Raw genomic sequence first — 26,199 nt, forward strand, 5'->3', positions numbered from 1 at the left:
AGCACGGGTCATTTTGACCTCGCTCCGCCAGTGGAGGATTAAGTTACTCGCGCATAACGTTTCCAGCCGCTCCTTTTTTTTTTTTTTTGAGTTTTACGAGAAAAAGGGGCCCCTCGAGGCGTACTCCCACCGAGCAGGAGGTTTCTTGGTATATTCTCGGGTGGTTCCTATTCCACAGCGCGAGCCCAGGGGTATCGGTCAGACCTTTTACCTGGGATGAAGGTACGAACCTTCCTGGACCAATCTTCTTTGGGCCAGGTGGTGGGGCTCGGGCCCCATTCAGGGCCGTAGATTTGCCAGTGAATAGCTGAGCTTCTCGGAGGGCAGTGTCGCGTGACGATGTCACGTTCTTCCGGTTTCGGCGGGCTTTCAAAGGCGTAATAGGGTTGCTCGAATTTGTCAGCGAAATGCGTGCAGGTAAATATGTCACCCTAGATGTCTGTATTCAAGAAGAAGCCCCCTCTGCTCCTTCGAACACCACTCCTCTACTCCCGTATCGAATCCACGCTCGATTTTCAATCGGCACGCGAAGCAACGATCGTCGCGAGACGACCGGCGTGAAAGCACGCTCGTAATTAGTTGTGTGTGATCTCATATCTTCGTTTACACGCGGTTACATAAGGACGGAGACGCGCGTTAGGCTTGCTAATTACACGGGGATTGCGCAACCCTCGTATTTCCTTTCCTCGGCAATTGCCCGCTAATAGCGCAACTTTGGGAGCGCCTTATCGCGGCGCGGTTAATATTGACACAGTGTACTACAGATTAGATCTGGGCCTCGATCATCTCCACTCCATCCTCCTCCCACTCTTACTAACTAGTACCAGCTAGGCTCCAATCGATATGGAAGCCAGAGTAAGGAAGGCGACCAAGAAACTTGTATAACTAACAGACTTTATTATCCAAATGATTCAACACAATTTCATAATTTACAATTCAAGCGACAGTCCACTATGTACTCAAGAAACTATTTATCATCCGCATGAAGTTCATAAATTTTCCTTCGCCGATGCGGCGAGCCTGACGCCATCGCTGCTACGTCTACCACTTGCAGCGGTTTCAACCCCAAAATCCCAGCGAACACTCTCGCCTCCGTGGGCCACTGGAGTCGCGACTGCGTCCCTGACCCTTACCTGATCGACTTCTTTGCACTCGGCGGGCCCCGATGGTGGTTCACCCCGTCCTCTCGGGTGGTTGTTCGCGAGGAAGCAACCTGTCGGTGCCCTCTTGTCTCTCCGCAGGCCGTGCCTTCCCTCCGCCTCCCCCGCCCCCCGCCTCCGTGCCTTTTTCTATTTCGAACGACGCGGCACGCTCTCCCTGCCCGATCGTAAACTACATCCGTCTCTTTTCCCTTGGTGCCGGCAGCCAGAGCATGGAAGGGGCCAGAGGCCGAAGGAGAAGGAGAAGAACCAGTCGTGAACCAGAACCGTCGGTCCTCAGAATCTCCCAGTCACCTCTTCGAGTCTGTGCGGGGACCAGCGCGTGGATTTCCGTCCCGATCGCGCCAGATCGGCTGATCTATCGCGCGTGTTGGATCTACTCCACCCCCTCCCCACACCATCCTCTCCCAACTAACGCTAGGGTGATCGAGCGCCCCCCGAGAGCCGGTCTCCAGGATGACGACGAGGACGACGCGGTACCAGGATGCAGAGGATCGACAGATCGGTGAGTCCACTCTCTCCCTTCTTCGATCCGTTTAACGTCGCGAAAACCGGTCGCGCCAAGAGGGCACTGACATTGTTCCTTAAAAACCGGTACGCCGATGGACACCGAGGATTTGTAGTTTAAAAGACAAGGGATACGATGCGCGTGGACGTTGGTCCGTGGAGTGGGTGCCGTTTCCGTCTCGCCTAGCCGCGAAACGAGGCTGCAGCCTCGCCGCGGGACGCCGACTCCAGCGTCGATTTACGCGCATCTGCCTGCTTTGCATTGTAAATGCAGGATGGGAGATCGGATCGCACCCGCGCGCGGATCGTCCCATTGCGGGGCGTTAATTGTGCCCGGGCGGCTCGCGGAATCGGGGATTGAGTTGTCGAGGTGTAGGGGACTTTCTCGGGTCGGCATTGGGCCGATGTAAATATTTCTCGAAGGACGAGCGAGGAGCGTGGGGTCGCCGGGACGTGGCCGCGATGGAAAGCGGAGGGCCGGCGTGTGATGGATTCCACGGCGGATGGAGACGGTACAAATGAAATGACTGGGGGGACAACGCAATCCATATTCTTGTAGAGTTAATTAGCCGGCAGGCGTTAGTGGATTTACCTTGTTATTCGGTGTCCCCTCGTCACGCATCGATTAGTATAGATAGTTTGCAGAGGGCGTTTCAGGACCGCAGGCAAACGCTGAACTGGGGTTAGCCGTGCTTATTAAAAGGGACATTTAATCGGGATATGTAAAAGGCAGCTTCAACCAGGGTAGATTCTAAACTGCTCTGAGGTATCAGTTTAGACATTTGTACAATCGCATAGATTTCACTTAATCTCCCATTAGCCCCAGTGCTAATTCGTTAATTCGTATCTTTGTAATATATCAGCAAGATTTAAATATCCACGTTTACCCAAACTGTATTCCTTTTTATGGGCCTCATTAGCCAAACAACCTCATAATTACCACCTTGAAACACTGTGTACCCTCCCCGGTTGGAAGCGTCCCCAATGACGCCTTCATTAACTTAAAATCCCCGCATAAATTCCGACAATGTACACAACAGTTTATTAAATATAATTATATCGCACAAGCTACGTACGCGCCTTGTTTCGCGGGATACAGGCTCGCAGAGTCAATAAGCTGGCTTTGTTGCCTGAGCCACTGGGGGATTGCCGATAAAACTGTGACGATAACGATGGACTTTGTCGCGTCGATATTACGAGATCGTGTTTGCGCGCATTGTGCGCGAAATTCAATCGAGCCAAACCGTAAATAGACCGGGTGAATTCTTCTTTAAAAATTTCCAATTCAAATGTCCCTCGTTTGTCGCGCGTTTGCCTATCCCCATTAGTTCGCTTTAACGTGGAATCGATATAGGGGGATGTTTACGACGCGAAATATCTCATATTAAGCGAAGAGGTTTTTTTGCGCGTTGCTCAAGCTGCACACCCACGTCCAGCCGCGATTTGCATATCACTTTCCGCTATTTCTTCGTGTTTACGAGCGATTCGATCGTTGCTTACATTCCGCGCGCGCGTACTCGCGCTCGCTACAAGTGGACGGACGGTCGGGCTACGTGGGAATTCGCCGATAAAACACGTCGCCCTTTGTTCCTGTCGCTTCGATGAAGCATTGCCGCATTTGTAATTCAAAACGCCCCGCGGCGAGTAATTAAAACGTACATTAAGATGATCTCGCTGTTAAATGGATTGCCGCTCTAAAGACATTCGATACGGGCATTCCGGATTCTTGGACGCGAGCTTGTCTAATTAGCAGAGCTCTGTACCGATATTCACCTATCAAAGTAGGTAAGTAGACAATTACACGTTGCGCATTCGAGTAACTATCGATTAGTTCGGCATCCAATATCTTGGGAACTCAAAGGTAGATACTATACCCAGCAACTGAGAATCTTGGACACAGGTAGGGGTGGGTGGATACTCGATTTACTTGAGCACTCGAATCTCGAGTCAAGTAATTATTATTATCAATACACGTTACATGGAGATAAATTTTCAGCTCGAACATTTTCAAATTGCTCGAATTACATCGACTTACTGGCGTCTTATACAGTTAGACTAGTATTTGATATTAAATATAATAAATAATCGAGTGACTAGAGTAATTCGAATATTTAAGAGTAACTCGAAAGTTGGAGATCTCTTCGAATATATTCGAGTAATTCGAAAGTTTAAGTAATTCGAAGTCTTACTGTTTGAATTTTTCAAGTAGCACTTTTTTCAAACAGTTTGTCAATTTCAAGCAGCTCGGAAAATTCAAAAGCTCCTTTCGGCTCGAAGCAATCGAACCGAGTTCAGCACAGCTCGTAAACTCCGGGTACTCGCACACCCCCAGATGCAGGCTCGTGTAATTACTAGCGTCTGTCGATAGGGTGCGTTTGAAACTTTGTCCTCGAACTTCGTTCTTGTTAATCGACGAACGTGTTCGCGCGTTTGGTCGACAGATTAAGGGCGTTTCTGCATACAATTAACTGTGCCAATCCTCCGTGCACAGAGTGCCTCGAGTTTGCGAATGCTTCGAAGTCATCCGCGATCGATTTTTAGCCCCTCGTTGTCGTCGGTTCCTCGTCCGCGTGTGCCACAACTGCCAGCGATTACTTATGAATTACTATGGCCCCTGTGAATTGACACCTCGCAGGTTCCGCGAAACGCGACGACAGCCGGTGTATTTGAATGTCCCGGCAGTCAAGGCGCGATGGCATCTCGCAATTTATCAAGATCCGCGGCTTTTCTGTCGATACATATAAGGATACCTGTTAGCTTCGCGACACCGGCAGTCTCTGCTCCTTTTTTTTTTCACCTCGATTCAGTTGTAGCCCGGAGCGCGCGAGGCAAATCGCATACCTTTGACGCTGCTCCGCCGTAATTAATGCTACCAGAGGTCTGAGTTACTGGGAATGTAATCGTCAAACGATCGATAGGTATTAGACGTCGTTACGGTAGTCCTGGTCACCGCGCACTCGTCGATCATACCTCTGAAGTAAAGGTGGTTATTAGCTCGGGCCACACGTAACACGCTTGTCCTCTCGATTCCGCCGCTTTTCACAGCGAAATGGATGAGAGCTCTTCAGGTCGTTACGTGACTCTCTTCTCAAGCGTTCCTTCAGAGCCTTCTGCACATTTTCCTCAAGATCGTTTCACGATAACGGGGCTTCGTTTATCGTGAAGCTCCTTCGACTTGATTAATCGGGCCTTCTTGGATATTTAATCGTACGCGAAGAATGCAGGACGGGGGTTCGGGGCTCTCAGTGTAATCAGTGGCGGATTTAACGGGCGGCCTATGAGGAGTTGGCCCCTGGGACCCTGGAGCATCTTCCAAAAAAATTAGAATTTTATCCAAATACTATATCATTTTTTGTTCCCCATAATATAATAATAATAATAATAATAATAATAATAATAATAATAATAATAATAATAATAATAATAATAATAATAATAATAATAATAATAATAATAATAATAATAATAATAATAATAATAATAATAATTTTTTATTGCACAGTAGACTTTACAATAGAAAACATATAAAAAAGCGAGAAAGAGGAAAAAGAAAAAGAATAGTTAGATTTGAATAGCACATATAACACTAGAGGAGTGCAAAAGGCGAGGTACCAGCTGTCAGCTGTTATTAACCTTACCATTTAAAGCTACTTAAAACTAAAACTAACGCAATAGAGTACACGAAAAGTAAATGTAGGCGGCCAAATAACATGATCAAAAGTAAGAACTAACATCGCATGCGTGTAGTTGGAAAATGACAAAAGTAGAAGCTAATAATTAATTCATACCACACGCGCGTAAATTTATTTGTCATTTCGTTATGTATACGGGCTGTCCCAGAATGTCTGCCGCCGGGGCCTTTTTCCTTAAATCCGCCACTGAGTGTAATTACACAGAGCAAGCCACAAAAAAGCTCTCGTCCACGCGTACCGCTAAATTGTAACCCTTAAAACACCTGGCGATCTGCATTCAATTACTAATTGACCTACTTCGTGCCATGTCCACAGCATTCGATATCTATTAACCCATTGTGCTCCTCCTTCGCTCGTCGATCAATCAGAAATACGTTCGCTCAGTGCTGCGTTGGATACAGGACTTTGAAACAGTATCATTCATTTACCTCTGCGAATCACAGTCACTACCTCTACCGTACACTTTAGCCGCGAATAGCAGGCAAACTTACAATTAGACTGCAGTGTCCACATTATTCTCGTGCTCAGACACAGCTACCCCCGGCTAACACCTAAATCATCATACATTAAATCAATTCCTACTATAAAAATTGAGCCGCGTCATTTGAATTATAGTTCAGAACCTACCGTAAGTGGAAAACTCTTATTTCTCCGCTTCGACGCAGTTCGAGCATCCGCGTGCACTAGCATCATTGCACATGTGCAGCATTACGCAACTGTTTGCCATACTCATTTCGTTCGGCTTGTAACAAAGACGGTTATTTAGCGCGTACCTCTTCTACTCGCCTCTAGACTCGAGTCCCTCGCGTCGGTCAGCTACGCCCGCCGTATGCGAGCAATCCTCATCACCAGCCACAGAGCGTCGCGATACCAAAACGAAGGACCAAGGGGGAGAAACCAACGCGCACCTCGCAAACTCGCCCGAGCAGCTCGATTTATTCGTTTGCCTTCGTCGAACGATTCCATTCCACGGACACGGAATCCTTATTTGGCGCGGGCTTCGCTCGAAGCTCGTTAACCGATCGTGGAAAGTTCACTCGCGGGCGGGGAGAGAGAGAGCGATGCAGTGAAACCCGTGCTCGCTGCCCGTTATCGATAACCCGGCGAGCAATTTTCCGACGGCTTTGTCCCCTTGACACGTCGACTTCCCGGTGTACACCGGCGTTTCCAGAGTTCCCTGAAACACGGCCATCGCTCCTCCACCCGCCTCTTATTCCCACGACCGTCACGTGTGCACGCAGCTGCTGACGTTTCACGTAAGCGGCCGATTTCTCGTCCAGCTTTAAGCGGCCTCTACGATCTCCCTAATGCGCGCGGCTCGCAAGTGCCCGATCCTCCAACGGGGACGATCTTTCCACTTTCGTTGACTTTCTCACCCGAGACACCGGTCGGCCTGGACGTTCGGCAACGGGTCTTCTTCCGACTTTCACTCGATTCGGCGACCAGCACGCGCACGCAGCGCTCATCGATGTTTGCTCGGGTTTCGATGGACAAAACGGCCCCGCTGTTTGCTCGGACGAACAAACGGCCGCGGGCCATTTGCGCGGACCACGGGCAGGTGTTGCTACCACCTTTCGCCTGCGTAGCTTACGAGTTTGCGGGCTTCTTTTTGGTATTTGCTTTGGAGATTCTATTAATGTTTGCCTGTTACGCCGTGTTCTCGGGGGGTGGGGTAGGTGTAAATTGAAGGGAATGAGGGTGTGAGTGTTTCAGTGGTTGGACGTTTGCTTGATCTTCTGAGCAAACTTTCCAAGTCGGGCCCTTTATTTATAATACACTTATTTGAGTGTTTTGACGACCTTACTCTGAATTTTTGTTCGTAGTTTAAAGCATTTACGGTACAACTTGTGATATTCCATATAAAATTTGATTTTAAATAATGCTAACATATCTAAATGCCAATTGATCATTTTGCGCCCCTCGACAAATTTACGGCTGTAGGCTTAATTTTGTTTATCGGGATTGGACATCAACTAGACGACTGTTTCCAATGATCAGCTGTTCGCTTATTCCGCAGCTCTTCTAGGAATCACTCCAGTGTCAGTCTCCAATGAAATCGACTACGTGGATGTCTTATAAATGTTTCAGAAGTCAGATACTCGATCGTGTTAGTTGCACGAGAAGAATTAGGTATCAGCTTTTCAATTTATGTTCCGTATGACTCGCGTTCGAGGAAATAACTCCCAGTGACCATTCCCTGCCGTTTATTTACTTCCCCTCTGCGATTCCTTTAGAGGCCCTGCTACTGTTGTTCAAACGCCTGGCGATTCTTTACAGAAATCGAGACTTTGTAACCGTGGATCAAGCAGGTGACTCAGGACCGTGTTCCTGGTCACTTTTTCGCTCCTTGTACGCTTTCTCTATGGTCGGCGTGGGCGGACCGCTTGTTTATTCCATCGTTTCCCTCAACCAGACGTTACTCGATTATCCGTAACTGTTCGTTTCGCCGGGGCGATTTTCCCGGCACGCCCGCGACCTTGACATTATTCCTCGCCCCGTTTCGACGGACGTCAATAACGACATCGCGCTTTCCATACTTATGGGAATAAGCTACGCGGTGCGCCGCGCGCGTAACGTCGTCATCCAGCGAACGTAATCGCCTTGAAATACGCCGCGCGAATACGTAATCCTCGCTCGCGGCTGCGTACACGTCCGCGAGATGCTCGCCCATTCTTAATTGGTTCGAGCCGCGTTTCCCCGCCGATTACTAACGAATACAGATGACGTCGATGCCGGGAAACTGAATTATCCCGACCCAGAGCAATTTGCCTCGGCGATTTATCATCGCGGACGCGTCCACATCGAACTAAGTAGCTAATCGAACCACCGTTTAGAGAATTTAAAACAGTGATGAGTAAGATTTAGCTCGTAGTGGGCCAAAAGTGAAAACCTAATACTCTACGCGGGTCGCAATATTAAATATTTAAATATACGATTCTAAGAATTTTAATTTATGACAGTGGCGCACTCAGGGTTTAATCTTGGGGGAGCGGAGTTGAACGGATACAGATATTTTTGAGAAAAATTTATCCACTGCAATTTCATGTAATGCAAGTGCAATAAAACTCACGAGGTGATTATAAAAATTTATTTAAACAATAAAATCCTTTCGCTTCTTTTTACAAAGCCCCTTCTTGGGGGCGCCAGGCCCCCTTTGGGTGCGCCACTGATTACGCGGTGAGTTTGTTGTTTCTGACATAGATTTACAATTAAAACAATTGGCTGTAGAGCCAAATGCGGCTCGCGGATTGCTCATGACTCCTGGATACCTATACCGTCAGTTACCAAATTCTGGCGAAAGTAGCCTCTGCGAAAAGGAAGACTATTTATGTACATCCAGTGGGAGTTCAGGTTGGATAGACAGATTGGAGGTCTGAAGTAGTAAAGTAGCTACAGAGAAATTGCAGCGGACGATCTCCCGCTTGTTTGATGCAATCTATAGGCAAGCCACGAGCTGATAAATACGTTTCCTTCCTCGACAACTGTCGCGCAACAATCAAGAAGATTTCCCGCGGTTTACGTTCGATCACAGCACGACGAGGTTGCGCGTCCGAGACGCCTTTTAAACGACGCTGGATCGTCTCCCGCTGCGTTACGTCAAAGAAGCTTGTGAAAGGCCGCGAGAGAGGTGGGCAAGAAGATACTTGCGCCGTCTTATTGCCTCGCATCGCGACGTCCTTGGGGAAAATGTATTTTCCTTTTCAGAGGTAACCGTAGCGTGCCGCTTCTGCTCGCAGCATCCGTAAACAGTCGGTGCGCGGGCTTTACGCAACGAGGGCGAAAGGGGAGCGTTGCATCGATCGCCGCGCGGCGTCCGCGCGCTTTGACTTCGAATTATTTTCCACTCAAAAAAAAAAAAAAAAGAGAAGAGAGGCCCAAATGAAATTGGAAAATACCCGATACGCAGCCATGCACGCCGCCGCGCAGAAAGGTTAATTGGTTTTTTATTTGTACACTCGACGGAGGTAACAGCATTCGATTTACCTGGGCGCTTTAATATATCCGAATATTTGCCTCCCGCGATTTGCTCGCGATTTTAAATTTAAACGTCCGTCGAAACTATAATGCAGAAGTGGTTCGCTCGCGAGGCCAGCGCGGGGGATCGAAATGAATGCGGGAGAAAATTATCGATCGAACGAGAATTAAACTCGAGCCCTCCAGTGTGTGTTTGCTTTGCGTTACTCAATAATAAGCCCCGTTCGGCGGCTCTGAAATAAATTGCTCCTCGATCGCGTTTCTCCTTTTTTTTGCGCCCCTGCCCACCCCAGCGCGGGCTAATTATTTCAATCAGCGATAACCGTGGCTGGCGAACATTCTGGCGAAATTAATCCGTCGTCGGTATGCGATCGTTCCGTGAAATTATCGTCGTTCGTGCACGCGTGGGGGTGCTTTCCGCGCCGATGAAGCGAAGCACAGCAATGGTAATGATTGTCCAGGATCGCGGGCGACGATGCAAATATCGCGGATAAAGGCCCGGGACTCGTAAACCGTTTCGGGGGTGATTAAAGACCCGAGATGGACTTGCACCGAAGATCGGAGCGCGGCACCGCGATCCGAGGGACGCCAATGTGAATCCGATCCCCTTATCTTATCCCCCGTGAAGCGTGCACGCGGGCGCAATCGCGCAGCCGAGCACGCAGCCTCCCACACGGGCGAGCTCGCCTGGAACGCGTTACCTGCGCGCCAAGGCGGCCCCGTCTATCTCCCAGCTGGCCTGTAACTATTTATACGAGCGAGCAGCCCCGTTTATTGCCATAAACATGCATCGGGCGCGTACGGCCGCTTGTGCGCGAAATAATGCAGCTCGGAGGCGGATGACGGAGGCTCTCCGAAACGGTCCCGAGCGCGCAGATTTATTTCGAGGAGGAATCGGACGATAGAGAGGATTGATAATCGGGGAGGCGGTAACTGGGACAATGGGCGATGCGTTTAAATTAATACGCAAAGAGTGGGTGGATTAATATCGTAATGGACTGGACCTGCAATATCTCCGCGAAGCGTGCTTGCCTTTTCGGTCCCCCCGTCAGAGACTCGCAATAACGCGACGCGCGACGTCATATCAAATATTCCTGGCGCAGCTGATCCTTGCGTTTGAAATTCGTCAAAAATAATCTCCCCGCTGGCGAGGGGCTCGCGTTTCGCTGCTTTGACGTTGGAGATTAACAGAGCCATGGGGAAACGCAACGGTGGACGTTTTCCTTCTGATCAGGGGTTGTACCTAGTCAGGCGGCCGAAAACAGGCGAATGTTTGTGAATTTTTTTTGAAAAAGCGGAAGCATATATTCTTACAGGACTTTTTGCGCTTAAAAGAGCAACGTTTAAAGAACATCTGCTAATTTTTTCGTAGAAAAATATTCCGAAAGACCGAACCAGTGCGCCGAAACAACACTGTTTTAATTGGAACGATTCATGCGGTCGAAATTCAAATTATTTTATTTGAAAAATATTTACGTTTATAATAAAGCAACAACCGACATCCAAGAAGCCTTTTTAAAAATCTGCTTTTGCGGGGAGCACTGCCATTCGGAACCAGAGTATCTAGAATCAAAATGCAAAAAAGATTTCGTTACTATATTAACGTATCCTCAGATTGTCGGAGGGCATTTTCCGAAATATTAATTTAAAACAAAATGCCTGCTGTTTAAAGTTGAAATCCTGATTTTTTTCGCGCGATTTATATCCGACTAGGTATAACCCCTTAATTCAACGGTGCGCGCGACCGTATCGAATAATTGGGCCCGGAGGCAACGAAAAACAGGATAATGGCATGAACATGCAACGGATAGGAAATTCGAAATGCATTAGCGGGCAGGGCGATCCCTCACTCTGTTATAGAATTGGAAACGGGCCGTTCGCGTATTGCATGCCTCGCGGCAAATTATACAGGCCGCTCCATATCTGGCGGGCCAGGGAGGCACTCGGTGAGCAGAAACGGAAAATAGGATTATCGTAACGCGTTTACCCCGGCTGATCTTGTTTCCCGCTTACTATTTTAGCTAACCGGGCGCGCGGAACGTTTGCGCACCGGGCGTCTTCTTCCCAGAGATCAGCTCTGCGCGCAGGTTTCTTCCGCCGAAGGTCCGTAGCGAATGAGGTCATAATAAGCTGAACGTTTATAGGACCGTTTCTGTTTGATAGGCCTGCGTGCGGAATTTATTCATGAATTTCGCGGTGCGCGGCAATGATTATGATTAAACGTAGCCGTTATTGCGACGATCTCGCAGCTGGTTTCAGGGTTTCGCTGGTTCATTATGTATTCACGTATTTCCAGAAGCGCGCTAAAAATTCCTGGAGAAGGTAAATTTAAAGGCAACGCGTTCCTCGCTTCTCCGCCCGCGTGTTACCCGTAAACTTGTCAATTCCACGGCCGCGCGGGGCTTCGAAATTCATTGCGATGCTCAAAGCGTCCCGTTTCGCATGCAAACATTCATCAGGAAAGCCGCCGCGGCGATTTTGATTGAATCTCCGGCCTCGGACCGGTCGGGTTTCTTCGGGCGACGACAGAAATACAAATTTCCATGGGAATCGTTCGGAGCTGTGTTCTTCGCGGAACGGAGAATCGAAGTGGAACGGACTCGTAACTTTACCGCTTTGTTCGAGTTACAGGATGCACCCAGCAATCTGACCGTGCTTTTCAACGCCTCTTTCACTGGTGCGACCAGGAAACTCTCGCGTTTCCTCGGAGGGCTCGCGACCTCCCCGTATCGCCTAACGAACAGAGATATTCCAAGAGATATATACCCTTTAGCGCCTAGATCCTGCTGAAGGAAAAATATTCCGCTTTCTGTTTATCGTTAAAAACAGTCTGAATTTTTATATAAAAATTCTTCTATCTCTTTATTTTTTCAGAGGTTAAAATGCATCTGGTACAAACAGCAAAAAAAGAGAGAATATATCCCGGGCGCTAAAGGGTTAAAGTATCGCTACCTGCAGAAGTTTAAAAAACAGAAGCGAGATCTGAAAACCTGAACTATCCCAAGCGAACTCTGATTTGAAACGAGCCCTATTTCTCCACACAACACGTCCTCGGTGCCAGCATCCCACATCGCAGGCCCCAGCAGGGTGAATGTAGTTTTTTAGCTCCCTCTGAAAGCACACCCCAGAAATCCTCACCTTTCGATCTGACATACCTTCGCCACCCCTTCTCGTAGAACGAAACGTGCCAAAAGCGGGCCACCGTGGCTCTGACGTAACCGTAGATAAATAGAGAAGAACGGTGAGACAGAGATAACGATGCGGGATAAGGACGAGGCAAGGAATCCTCTGGAGGCAGAGGAAGAGTAGGAGAGGCGAGGGCAGAAGGAAAAGGGGTACGAGGCAGGAAGATGGAAGGTAGAAGCTGCAGAGAGGGACCAGCTTGAAGCCAGCAAGAGAAAGATGGCCTCGGAGCGAAGGGTGCATCGTGTGTTGCGATGGGCGCAGATGCGCGGACCGGATCTGGCCTCGCAGCGACATCAAACGCGTTTCGCGTGTAAAATACGAGCTGCTTGCTGTGTCGTTAGATTCGAATTCGAAGGTCGTCGACGTACCTCGTCGCGTCTCTCGCCTTGAGCCCCGACGATTTAGAAGAGATCTCGCGGGAAGGTCGGTCGTTCGGGATCGCAGCTCGCCCGAGAAAATCCACTTCAAGGATCCGTCGTCGCACAGCCTCTTGTCACGCGTTATTTATAAACGTGCTCGCTTCGATTTTCATTCCGCTGTACGTTCGACGTGCTGGGACGTTCTGCGTCACGTGCCTGGATCTTGGATCCGGTATATTGAGAGTTCGCGGGGGAACGAGCGAGGACAGCTTCGCGCGGGCACGTTTTTGATAAGGTGCCGTGTGATTTGTGGGATTACTCGTCGAGGAATACTGTGCGGCTCGTTTCGAAACTGTCAGCAGCGGGTCTAATGGAATTCGCAAACACTGCCGCGGCGTATACGGCGGGCAGTGTTTCGCGCGAAGCGCTGCCCGCTCGTCGGTGTTTAAAGCCCTCTTAAAGGAATATGCTAAAGGCTGTATGGTCGCGAACCGGCTCGCGCGTTATTCATGTGGCGTACGCGTGTGCGTAATGTGCATGGGCGAACGAGAAAGGCTGATAGGTGAGCCCACGTGAGCTCTTGTGTGTTTCTTTTACACGTACCGGGTGGGACTGAAGCAAACGAGGTACTAGGAAAATGTACGCAGAGCTGCTTATCAGCTGCTTTGTATCCTTAAACATGGAAGTCTCTTAATATCCCTTTTTGGTCAGGCGGGGTGTATCGCACCCTAATATTTTCTTACTTTGCCAATATTTCTGTAAATTCGTACACCTTGACACTAAAATTTAAAAATTTTGTGAATCGAAACAATAAACTCGCCCCTTTCCACAAGTATTTTTTCAACTACAAATTTCGTCGTATGAAAATGTACGTTTCTAGAAAAAGACTACTAGAGCATGATTGTAGGAGTATTACGAATACAATTATCACTCAAAAGTTGAAAGGTTCAAAAATACGAAAATGGTAACTTAAAAGTGACGATGCGGTGCAGCGAACCCCACGTGACCAAATCGTGATTTTAAGAAGGTGTGACCACGAAGGATCCAAGGACGCGTAGAGAATAATTCAGGAGAGGAGTAAGTCATAGGAAAATGGATAAGCAGGTGGGGTTCGAAGATGTCTCCTCGATGGGCGGGATTTTTTCCCTCGGCGAGTCCAAAGAAATTAAAGTTCCTTAATCGTGATAACGCTTGGACGTGAAGTTCCCGCGATAAAATTGCCAGGGAACTTGTTGATCTGCGGAATGAGATATCCAAACTCGGCATTGCTGCTTTCTCCGCCTCTTCTTTCGTTAGGCGACTCTGTTCCACGAGATTACTCGAGAGTTGGCTGTGTGCCCGGGATTCTATCGATCCGATTGTTTAGCACAGCTGAGAACGGCGGCTGATAGCGCCGGAATTTACGCGACATTGATTAAACGCATAGTCCTGCCTGGCTCCGCGACCAAGGAAGAATGTCACTGGCGGGCAGGTGTACGGACGTTAAGGGCACCCCTTACATTCGTTCACCCACACTGTGCGCACGCGGCCGCGTACGAGAGGAGAGCACAGCGTACGCCCACGCGGATCACGCCTTCGCGGCTCGTTGCATCAGGCCCCCGGTGTAGCAGGCCCAATAAAGGAGCACTCACACGATCGCGGCGGTGAAATGAGCCGCGGTAAAGGAGAAAATTAACCGAGGGACCAGCGCTGCCTCGCCGTCCGGAGTAATTAATCCACGCGAGCGGGCCCAAGCCGAGGAGAAATTCGGTCGCCTCGGTTGCGCAAAGCAGCCGAACTGCTTCGAAAGTTCTTCCTAGGAAAGGTGCCTCGGAATCTTCTTCGCTGAAGGGTTTAACACAGGAAGGAAGTGGAATAAATTTTGGATTGGAAATGATACAGTTATTCGTAGAACAAAATTCTCCTCGACTGTTTTTCACGATATAAACTCCACGCGAGAGTCGTCTGTATAGAAAATGACATGGAAGCGTGCGGGAAAATCGCAATGATTTATTAGCAGCGCAATTAATCGAAAGTGTCATCTGATTACATTTGACGCGCGATTCCATTACCCATTTCGGTATCAGATGCCGGTCAGGTCGACCGGTTGTAGGGGCCATTTGCTTTCCACGTGGTGGTTACGCAAAATTCTCGATCGAACGGGTCTAAATTGATTCCTGCGCAGGGGCACGGTCGACCAGCGGCAGCGACAACAGGCAGGACTCAGATCCATTCGATAAAGCTCGGAGCTGCCGGTGCCCGTGGCCAGACGAGCGTAACCAATTTACTTGGAACACGTGCTCATAAGCGACCGCTCATTAACTTTCGTGTATACCTGCTTCCGATAACAACGCCCACGATCCTTCGCGAACATTAGAGAGCTGGAATTAAAATCGTCCTCTTCCCTCGAATTTCCTCTCCAGACCTGCCTGTCGCGATTTCACTGCCTCTTAATTGCCTCACTCTCGAACAACTCCATTATAATTGTCGGCTTCCCCTAACCCAAAATTATACGCTTTCGTTACGCGTGTTATCTCAAGGTAAAACGCTATTAACATCAACCATGAAATTACACCCACGCAGTGGCGCATCTAGAGGGGTCCAAGGGGCCGTTGGCACCCCCAAAGAAGGGGCTTCGTAAAAAGAAAAGAAAACTGGACTTTATTCTTGAAATAAATTTTTATAATCGCTTAACGAGCTTCATTGAATTTGCATTAAAAATATTCTTATTTTTTCGACTCGGCTCCTTACAAGATTAACTCCCGAGGGCGCCACTGTTACAAATATTCCTTGCATAAATAAATAACGTCAACTTTATTAGAATCTTCACTCGACGCTCAACCGAAGACTCTCTGATTTTAATTAACCACCCGTTGAACTCGCGAGTTACTACGTCACTATGCCACTATCGATCACATTGAATTTCATAATTCTAACGGCGCTTGCGAGCGAAAGGAAGGATCGGCGACGGGCGCTCGTACACCAGCGATTGAAGATCGTGCATCCGAGGCTCGGCAGCTGGCCGGAAGTCGTTCATTTGCCCGACAATATCTATGCAAAATGCACTTAAGCCCGTGGCGCTCGCCGACTCTACCGTTCGATTTCTTGCGCAGCCTCGACGGCCGAGCGACATTTAATAACGTCGCGATTGTGCTGGCCGTTTTGCCCGCCGGCGCAGGTAATTGCATCCCGCGATTTTTCATGGCCGCGCCATCCCCTGCGCCGCCTCCTTTGGCGGCGCATAATACCGGCACGCGGTCGGCCGCGAAACACGCTTTTATTCCCCGAGTATAATATTTTCTCGTTAGGGCCCTCTGTTCCCGTTTCGACGCAGAACGAATGCGCTTCGTTAGCGGATTCGCGTCGTTCCGGAACAAGTGGCGGGCGATTTCGCGATGCCTTCTGGTCTCTCCACCCTCTGGGCTGCACCCCGACCTATTCGCCCTTCGAATGCCTTCGTTCTATGTTTAACCGAGCGGATTAAACGATCCGCGACGTGGCCGGGATCAAAGTTGACATAGCCGGACTTCCTGCCCAAACGGACTTAAAAACATGATCGAGTTTACCTATAATTAACCGAGGCCGATGGGCCACGGAGCCGCTGCCGATTTCTCCCGCCGCGAAAATAAAGCAACTGGATCGTCGAGCGTGGTTAAATTTAGTGGTCGTTTGTTTGCAACGCTTAGGTCGCGTTGCCACGTGCCCCGTGGGCATGCGGTAGAATGCACTTCAGTTGTTTCTTAGAGGCAGTGAGTTCCGAAGGAGTGTCTGAAAGTCTGAAGCCGCACAGGACGGGATATGCGCACTTGAGCAACTTCAGAAGGATAAAAAGACTGGCTTTCGAGATCGCGCGGAGCAGGTGCCTTAATAATCTTCAGCCCTGCGCGGAGCAGACGTAGGAAGCGAGTTGTGGAGTTTGTTCTGCGGCAAGTGCTGCTTATATGGGGGCCTTGGTTTACTCGGGCAGCACGCATCTCATCAGAAACGCGTTAGAAAAGCAGAAGAGGGAAAGGAGCGGGCAGGTTGCCTCGCTCGGGAATTATGGAATGATTGAAGTGCAGTGAAATCGGAACGGCGCGACTACGCGTTGTTACGGTTCTTTCGAACTACCTCGGCGCAGAGACAACTCAATTGCACCGGCCATTAACGAGGCACGTTACTCTAATTCCTACTTACATTCTATTACCGAAGAAGAAATAGAGAGACCAATTTCACGCTCAACTAAATCGCGCGCCGTCATGCGTGGCCGATATGAAGAAATCCTTTCATTGTGTCGAGCTAATGACACTCGCGTGCGTACGTGCTTGATAGAAGACAGGGGAAGGTGGGAATGGGCAAAAATTCGCGAACATCAAACAAGTCCGTTGCGAACGGAGGTTGTTATCGAGCTCCTCCCGTTCTCCCGCGTTTCCTCCGATAACAAAGCCACTTTCCGCGTGCGCCGTCAATGCAGATGATAACCTGGGATCGAACGAATCTGGGGAAAAAATTCCTCGTCGATTCGTGCGGAACGTGCAGAGGGGAGTCCTATTTTTGGGACTAAAGCATAGCAGAGTTTGGGATTTCTTGATAAGAAACTAGCGAGTCGATTTATCTGAAATTTGGACCATGTTTTTAGGCATCTTTGAAGATGTCGCGGTTTTTTTGTTATTAATTTTTAATAATAACTTTAGGAGTTATGCACGATCTACTAACACGCGGCTCAAAGTTCGAATCCCTACTTAGTTTCTTGGAAAAAAATTCCCAAATTTTGCTGTTTTTAGCCCCAAAAAATAGGATTCCCCTTTTAAATCCTATTTTCCCCGAAATTCCAATTGTAAAGTTGCTAGATTTTTCCGTTGCAAGCGTGTCTCCCTGTCGCCGCATCAGTCTCTAAATCTACACAGGGGATATCAATTATCTCCGACGAAAGAGATACTCCTTTAAAACGTCGTTACTTAGAAAATAATTTGACAGACCGTAGCTCGGAAGCGGAATAACCAGGGTATAATAATCACAGAGAGCTTCCCCCTGCCTTCTCAGCTGATTCGCTCGTGCCTTCTGTCAACGGACAAAAAGTATTTCCTGTTTTTGGTACGAGCACCAGGGGAGAGCAGGGTGAAAGAGAGACAGCGAGCTGAACGGAGAAGATGACAAAAATACGTTATGCTTTTGCTCGTCATCCGGTCCCCGGTGGTATTTTCGTCCTGTACGTTCATTGAGAAAACGCCTTAACCCTCCATGATCACGCAGGGTGTATCGCACCCCAGATAATTTTTTTCTTTGCCGATATTTCTGTAAATTTTTAGACCATAACGTTTAACTTAAAAAATTTCATAAATTTTACCAAAAAAATCGCTTTTTTCCACAACTATTTCAACTACAAATTTCATCATATTAATATTTACCTCCCTAGAAAAAGGCTTCGAGTATTAAAAAATACCAAAATGGTAACTCAAAAAATAGCGCCGGGGTGTAGTGAACCTCATGATACTAATTTGTGATTATAAAGTCTGACTACGAAGGGTTAATGGACGACTATCGCTCTCTATTTACCGTCGCCGTTCTTCGATTGCGCAGCTTGCACTCTTTGCGAACGAGATAAACGGGGTGTCTTGACCGTCGCAGTTTCTCGTTCCGCCGATTTCGGCGACCGTTCTGTTGAGGCGAGGGGATGAGGCAGCCGGGGCGATGTGTAAATAAAATTTACTATCCACGGATTGCGAGGCGCTTTGGACCCGTCCGTCTCGCGAGGACCTCGTTTAAAAGTTCTCCGGCGTTCTGCTCGTGTTTGCCGCGCAAACAACGCGCCGCGTCTCCCGGGAATTTCGGGTGTCTTTGAGGGCCGCGTGGCTGGAAAAATGGCGGGCAATTTGTCAGGAGGCGATGGCTCTTCGGTTCTCTAGACGCCCGAGCGTGTGCCCGGTGCTTTCACGTGTGGCGGTGACTTTTTGTCCGCTTTAGAAACCGCGACGAGGTGGGGAGGCGGAGGCGGAATGAACGATGCGGTTAGGTGTATGATTTACACGCGGCCGCGGCGGTTTAAGTACTTCCTCCAAAGACGCAGGAGATCCAGCGGCCAGTGTTTAATCTCCATCGGGACGCATCCTTCTCGTCATCTCTGCAGCCTCTTTGACTGCGCGTGACTTTTTCTCTTGCCCCGCTGTTACTCGTCTCTCTCGACGCTCCCCGCTTGTATTTATATCGCCCGAGTGCGTCGCTCGCTAGTATCCCCGCCACCCCCATCGACGGGGTTAATATAACGACGAGATATAGCCGCGGGAAATTGATTGAGACTAATAGACGATTTTTAAGGATCTGGCAGTATTTAAGAGCGTGTTTAGTCAGGGCCGCGGCGAGGAGGGTTGGCGCCCTTGTACAAGAAAATTTTTGGCGCCCCTAAGTTTTTGCACCTGTTTTCTATTTAATATGTTCTGCCTTTACGAGGTACAATAAAAGAGGAATTACATTTACATTTTGTTTACACGGGAGTTGGATTCCTTTATTATTAAGTCTGCGGTATAGTTTTTAGCGCCCTCTTCGGCTGGCGCCCTTATGCGGCGCATTACTTGCATAATGGGTTCCGCCGACCCTGTCTTTAGTGAACAAAAAAATGCTTATTGGAGCGATCTTGCTGCCACTTCGAAAGAAGGACTGTATATTACTTTCCACTACTTGCGCCAGCGCAGAAGCTTCGTTTCTCGTTGCAACGTTAAACGTAGACCGACAAACAAATTGCTAGAATAATGGGCACCAGTACCATGGAAACGCATCGACGCGTCGGCGAAGGGAGCTTCGTAAAGCACCAGCAACTGTTGCACGATTACTCTATTGTTTACGAGCCATTGTACCACTCAGGTTCGCAGGGTCGCGAGTCAGAGGGGCCGTGCAGTGACTACAATGCTCGCGATGGACTCAGGCCGTGGTATTCCTTATCCGTCGCGGCTGTAGGCCACCGCTTCGTCGCTAACTCTTTTTCCTTCCCTCTTATCGCCACGATAAAACCAGTTTTTCCGTCCAGTTTCCCTGCGCTTATCGGCTGACAAACGGCGAGACGTTAACGAAAGCTGAACTATGCTCGAAGAGCCGTTTACACGCTGTTACATCAGGCTTAAGCTGCATTTGTAATTGAACGGTTGGAATGGTAAACGACGCGAGCGGCAGAGAAATGAAAAATTATGTGTTTAGCGGGGAAACATGTAAATTCGACGCTAAGTGCAGCGGTAGAGGTTGAAGGTGCTAGAATAATTTATTTCAGCCTCTAAGACTATCGCAAGATAGAGCTGAGGTAAGGAAATAAGTACGCATTGAGAAGTTTCACTTCTGGCACTTACATCACTCTCCATTTCAGCTCCTCGATTACTTAAAGGTCTCGCATGCGAGGAGATAATTTCCCGCGGATGGCCGAACGGTCCCCGTTCTCCAGGCCCCCCCGGCGTTCCCTTCGCTCCGATTGCGCATCGCGAAAATTGATACCTCTCGATGGTGCCCGACCACAAAGCTCGACCGCTGCGTGGTGCGGCGTAACCGAAGCTAAAGGATCGTTCGAAAGCTTTGCTCTCTTTTCCTCTCTCCTGCCAGCAGTGTCTCCCTTTTACTGGAGGCTGTGCGGCGAAATAGAGGGGAATATTTTTCAAAGGTACACGGCTACCAGGCAGACGGTTTTTAATTTCAAACAAACTTCCTGCCTCCGGAGCTGCGGGGGATGGGCGCCGAAATGCGGAGTAATAATATTCACTGTAATTATAGAAAGTAGCCGCGAAGTTTCTTCTCGCAGCGAGCGACGCAAAGGGACAGTGCACCCGCACTCTGCACTCCCAGCGTGCTGTTACAAATTGCGGATTTAATAGGCTTCGGGGTTAATGAAAGGGCGGAGGGGGTGCTGTTTGCAAACGTGCGCCAGTGACGAAGAAAACAGAGGCCTCCCTCTACGGCCGTGGCGGATAAACGGTTGATCAGGTGGGCGGGCGGGGTGGGACAATGCGAGCGGCTATCAGCTTTGGTCGGTTTATCAGCGAGCGCGTTACTGCGTATCGACCCGGTCCCATTTAGCAGTGGCGGAGAGCCGTCTATACCGATTTCACGCGCTCGTGGCTTTCTCTAGCAGCCCGGACCTAAACTGGACGGGGATTTCGCGGGCAAGCCTCGTGTCCGTTTTTATGCAACGGCGGATCCTCGCTGGCTGCGGAGGCTCCGTTTTCTGGAATCAGGCCACCGTTTCCGAGTCAACTGGCCCGTTGGCTTTACTTTCCATTCGACGACGATGTCACCGCCGAGGAGGCCTCCCTGCGACGCGGGCATACGTGAGTCGCCTGCCAGCAATCCCCTTTGCAATTTCGCGTTTCGATGGCTCGCGTCTTCCGAGCTCCTCCGAGTTCATCATCTCGGTTGTCATCTCAGGTATCGTCCCACGCGTGCAGCAGCATGCCTCCCATAGCTGTGCAATTTCTTCACGGAGATAATCAGGTCGAGAGTGAATTCTATTATAGGTACTTTGTGAAATGGCACTGTAGGGGTGGCTTGGTTTTATTGGGAAAGCTTTAGTTACGTGCTCGCTTAGTGGGCGTTTTATTGGCAGATCGTGGGAGGAATTTTTCATGAGCTTGAATAACAAGTATTGGGTGCCTTTGATCATTGAAACGAGAGTTGATTATTCTCGTCTCTGCTCCTCGGTCAAGGGGGAGCTTTCCAGTGACCTCGATTTTTATATTCGCGTAGTGACATCCTTTCTTTATGTAATTCTGACATAATGCAGGCCAGTGTGGTTTGTCCGTTCTGCTTGAATGATACGTCAGCTATCGGCCAGATTATCAGCACTGTTTTCATTGATAAAGACCGAGGGGCGTTGAAGCGGTGGAGTGGAAGCGATCAGTTGCTGAGGAATTAACGTTGCACACGCACGCTGCGGTCGTGACGGGACTGTCGATGCCGAGATTTCGATCGAAGGGTTCGGGAGGGAAAGAAGTTTCGGCCAGGCTTCGACGCGGGACAACCGCGTCAAATATTCACGGGCAGCTTTCCTTTTTATCAGTAAGCGGTTGTGACACGCACATTACTCGCCAGCCGAGATAACGATTGTCACCGAGTGTTTTAGAATGTCATAACGAAGGCGAACGGTCGTTCAATACGCGTGTCACTATGTGGGCTAGTTAAGGGGTGATACCTAGTCAGGCGGCCGAAAAGAGGCGAATGTTTGTGATTTTTTTTTGAAGAAGCGGCAGCGTATATTTTTACAAAACTTTTTCCACTTAAAAGAGCAACATTTAAAGAACGTTTGGTAATTTTTTCGTAGAAAAATATTACGTTTATAACAAAGTAACAACCGACTTTTTCAAAAGTTGGTTTTGCGGAGAATAGGAGCTGCCATTCAGAATCAGATTTTCTAAAATCAAAAAATCAAAAAGGTTTCGTTAGTATATTAATGTATCCTGTGAGTAACGGAGGGAATTTCCGAAATATTAATTTAAAATAAAATGGCGGCTATTTAAAGTCGAAGTCCTGATTTTTTCGCGTGATTTTTGCTAATCAGATTTTCCTAATTTACTCGAAGTTGGTAGAGATGGAGCTGCACTCCTCTTGCTGCAAGGTGTTCAATTCAGTCTTTGGGAAAACATTGATTCCTATCAGAAAGATTCTCTTTGGAGATGGTGTTGTGAATTGGTTATGTGAGCATTAATTAACTGGATTTCAATTTTCGGCGGATGTAAACACTGTAAGCATAGTTATCACTCGGAGGATCCAAGGCAAAACGTCTGGTCGCATCAGCATCCATACGTAATGAGCCGCAAGTTTCCATTTCACGGGGATTTCAATTCCAAGAAGCAACCCAAAGTCGTGAGATGAATATGTACTGCTTGTGTTAGGAACTTATGGCGACATACCGACTAACTCGAATGCGCTACGACTTGTACGAACCGCCTAGGATCCTCTAGATCTCTCTAGATCCCCGTAGGGCTTGCTAAAATACACTAGTCCTCGATAGGGTATACTGAAGATGTAAAGTACCCAACACCCATCACCACCCCTTTCTTATCCAAAACCCTCGATCACCATGTTCATGGGAACACCGATGCAAACACCCTTCCACCTGTACCTACAAGCTATTTATTACACCCATCGAGTCCCGAACCAAACGACGCCTCATTAAAAATCGAGGAGACTTCAGCCGCCGGAGAAAGGAGGAAACGCTTCGTCACGTGTTCGCCTCAAGCTCCCAGCCCTACAACCTCCACTCGAAGAAATGTCCCTTCGCGTGGCCACGGCGTGAATGCTAATTACCTCTGAGAACGAACTTTTCGTGCATTCGCCCGCATACGCGTCAAAGACCCAAACGAGCTCGAAGAATCTCCAAACATAATGGAATCTCGAAATATACAATGCTCTCCTAAATCAATCAGAACAAACAACTCGGCCCCCTCAGTGATGGTCCAAATTTATCCCTCTAATAGTCCAATCTCTAATGTATCCCTTCAAAGGAACCACTAGGTTCAACTAACCATGCTCGCTGTCACTTTGAAGAACCGTAGCAATCGTTCCCAGAAAGCTGAGAGAAAATCATCCCCTCGAGTTCCCCCGGCGGAAGCGATCGTAAAAATATCCCAACTCCGCAAAACGATGCCCGTTGCGTCGAACAATTAAAGTCCGCGGTGGCGACGGCCCGGCCAAGAGGACGTGTTGCCGTCAGACCAGAAATCCGGGATACGGAATTAGCCGCGGCCGCGCGGATGGAAATCGTGCTTAAAATCCGGCAAGGAGACACCGCGCGGTGCACCCCTCCGCGGGACGACGCGGCGAAACTTAGCGATGGGCGGTCGCCGTTCCATCGGTTCCCTCTTTCCCGTCGTTCGTTCCTCCTACTATTCCTTTCGCCGATTACGAGAGGCGGCCTGGAATTCCTCGTGGCTAATTGGTTTTTCCTCGCGCTCCTGCCGCCGCGGGTTCTTCTACACTTTATTAGAGCCGGGAGATTTCAGAGTAATTGACGACGAGCTCGAGATGCGCAGAAGGAGAACAAACGAGCCCGACGTTTGACGGCGGCTCAAGGCCCCGACGGTCGCCGAGGTCTGACAAACGCGTACACGGTATTACGGGATACCGGGAATCTCCTCCGGAGCGATACACGCGCGAGGCGCCACCCCCTCGTGTAACGAGCCCGATCAACCGGTGTAATGAACGCGCACTGGCGCGAGCGATTTTCGCGATACAAGTGGCAGTTAAATCTGCGGCGCTGCCCGGCGTAGTTATTAACGTGGGCTGATTCTCCTGCTCCAAACGCCGGCTAACGAAGTCTGCGATGCTTTCTGCTTGCAGGATTATAAAGATATGGTGGCTTGGTGAACCGGACGGCGAGGAAACATGGCTCTGACTGCGGTGCCCTCGGCCCGCGTTTTCAACGGAAACGGTGAGCTGTGATTCATTTTCTATTGTGAAACTTGTCGCTGGGGATTTTGTATGATTTATAGGAATTATTGGTGAGTTTTAGTGCAGAATGATACGTAAGGATAGTAGAAGTGGGCAAATTACTGCCGGGGTCCCTACTACTACCACTTTATTTATTTTACTTCATGAAAACGAGACGTATAAAGCATTGTGTTTAAAAAGATTTATTATTAAGCAGTCTCCTTGACGGCCCGAAAATAATGCGATACTTGGGATTTTTTTAAAGAGAAACCCTCAAGTTATATTAATTAAAAACTTTATGCTTATATTTGTACATGTTTAGACAACATTTAAACAAAAAAATTAATTGAAAAAAACACTACTTAAAACTTTAAACGCGTTTTTCTCAAAACCATGTTTTTCGAATTGGTTAGCATGATGCCTCAAAAACCAATCATCCGATTTACTTCAACCTTGACACACATCTTCAGTAGATGTCCCATTCTTGTTGGTGCTAAAACTAAGTCGGTTTTTGCAAAATTATACTTTTGCGACTTAAAAAACTAGAGAATTTTTTTGCAGAAATCGATGTCTGCTTTAGACGCTGCCATTTTTTTTTAATTTTCAGTATTTTTTATTTAATCTAGTTCAGGCGTTAGCCACACTCATACAGATTACACAGATTTTTAGATTTTCTATTTCAAACAACTACGACGACTGATTTTATGCTAACAAAGCGCATATGATTTTTGTTAGGCGCTCTATTTGAAGCACTATAACTCCGAATATAACCACTATTTTTGCATACAATTTTTCTTTCATATTCTCTAAAGATTGACAAATGAGGCCACAAAGCTGTTAGTAAATATATTTAATGGTTTTGTTTTAAAAAATTCCCAAAGTTCACATCAATTTTCGTCCGTCAAGGTAGGGAGACCACTTAGACTGGGACTGTTATTATTATTATTACTATTATTATATACACTATTCTTTATACGTTACAGTTTTATTAAGTAAAATGGCAGTAATAGGGACACTCGCAGTAATTGGGACATCCACCCTAAGTAGTACAGTTGTCAGGACTTCACAGTTACTGTATATCGGTTTACCTATCAGTAGGCGCTTCAGCTCGAACAATCGCTTATAAATACACGAGGAGCGAGGCTTATCGACCATTGGCACGACTCTCCAATCTGATAATCGAGCATGGTCATTTGTTAACGCCCCACAGACGACGCGGAATAAATAACAATAACCGGGGTTCCAACCGTGTCACGGTTAAGTGCCCGCGAATTTTCGAAGCGTATAAAAAACGTTTCCGGGCAAACGATCCGAGTAACGAAGCAACTGAACCCGTGCCGAATTCGAATTTCATGGAAACTCGGTGGAGCCGCTTTCGCCGCTGACTTTGCGCTGTAGCGCAGCATTGTGAGCTAGTCACATTCCAGTCTATAATTGTCCTGGCGAAATTATCGCGGTAATCGGTATAAAAGGTAGAACAGCGGTCAGCCTTCATATAGAATCCATTGCAGGAATTTACAGTGAAATTTTATTAATCCCTTGGCGATAGAAGAAACGATTCGTTGTTTTATTCGCGCGAGAGAAGGTTCGTGTGATCCCGATAATTTATATTAACACTTTGATTGCCGTGAACATAAGAATCAAAACTTATTTCATATTCAATTTGATTGCTTAATGATTCAGATGAGAACAGTACAACAAATGAAACTAGATGTTTGTATATATAAATAAGAAGTAGCTTTACTACTCGGCTTCGCCCGAAATTTAGATTCTGATTTTATAAAAAAAAAATTGTTTAATTTTTTTTGTTGTGAAAATGGCCACATTCATCTGGATTAGTCAGGTATAATGACCTGAGGCACATTTCGTGATCCCAGAGTTTATCGTCCGAAAGTTTTTAGGCGACAGACAAACACGCAAATATATAGAAGCTCACTGCTTTATATATTAAGATTCTGTGAA

At 48.0% G+C, this 26,199-nt stretch overlaps 1 protein-coding gene across 2 annotated transcripts in view; it reads left to right on the top strand.

Moving 5' to 3' along the window:
* Positions 1-1,422: 1,422 nt before the first annotated feature.
* Kank (KN motif and ankyrin repeat domain-containing protein 2 kank) overlaps positions 1,423-26,199 on the top strand; it is a 41,715-nt gene continuing 16,938 nt past the window's right edge. Inside the window, exons 1-2 of one of the 2 annotated variants that reach the window (XM_076819678.1) lie at positions 1,423-1,665; positions 24,148-24,238. In XM_076819678.1, coding sequence (XP_076675793.1) covers positions 24,193-24,238 — 46 coding nt within the window. In that variant the 5' untranslated portion in view covers positions 1,423-1,665; positions 24,148-24,192. Of the gene's footprint in view, positions 1,666-20,905; positions 21,141-24,147; positions 24,239-26,199 lie in introns of those variants that run through there. The other variant, XM_076819679.1, reaches the window with a different exon arrangement.

Source organism: Andrena cerasifolii, chromosome 9 (assembly GCF_050908995.1).
Source record: "Andrena cerasifolii isolate SP2316 chromosome 9, iyAndCera1_principal, whole genome shotgun sequence".
NCBI classification, from domain to species: Eukaryota; Metazoa; Arthropoda; class Insecta; order Hymenoptera; family Andrenidae; genus Andrena; species Andrena cerasifolii.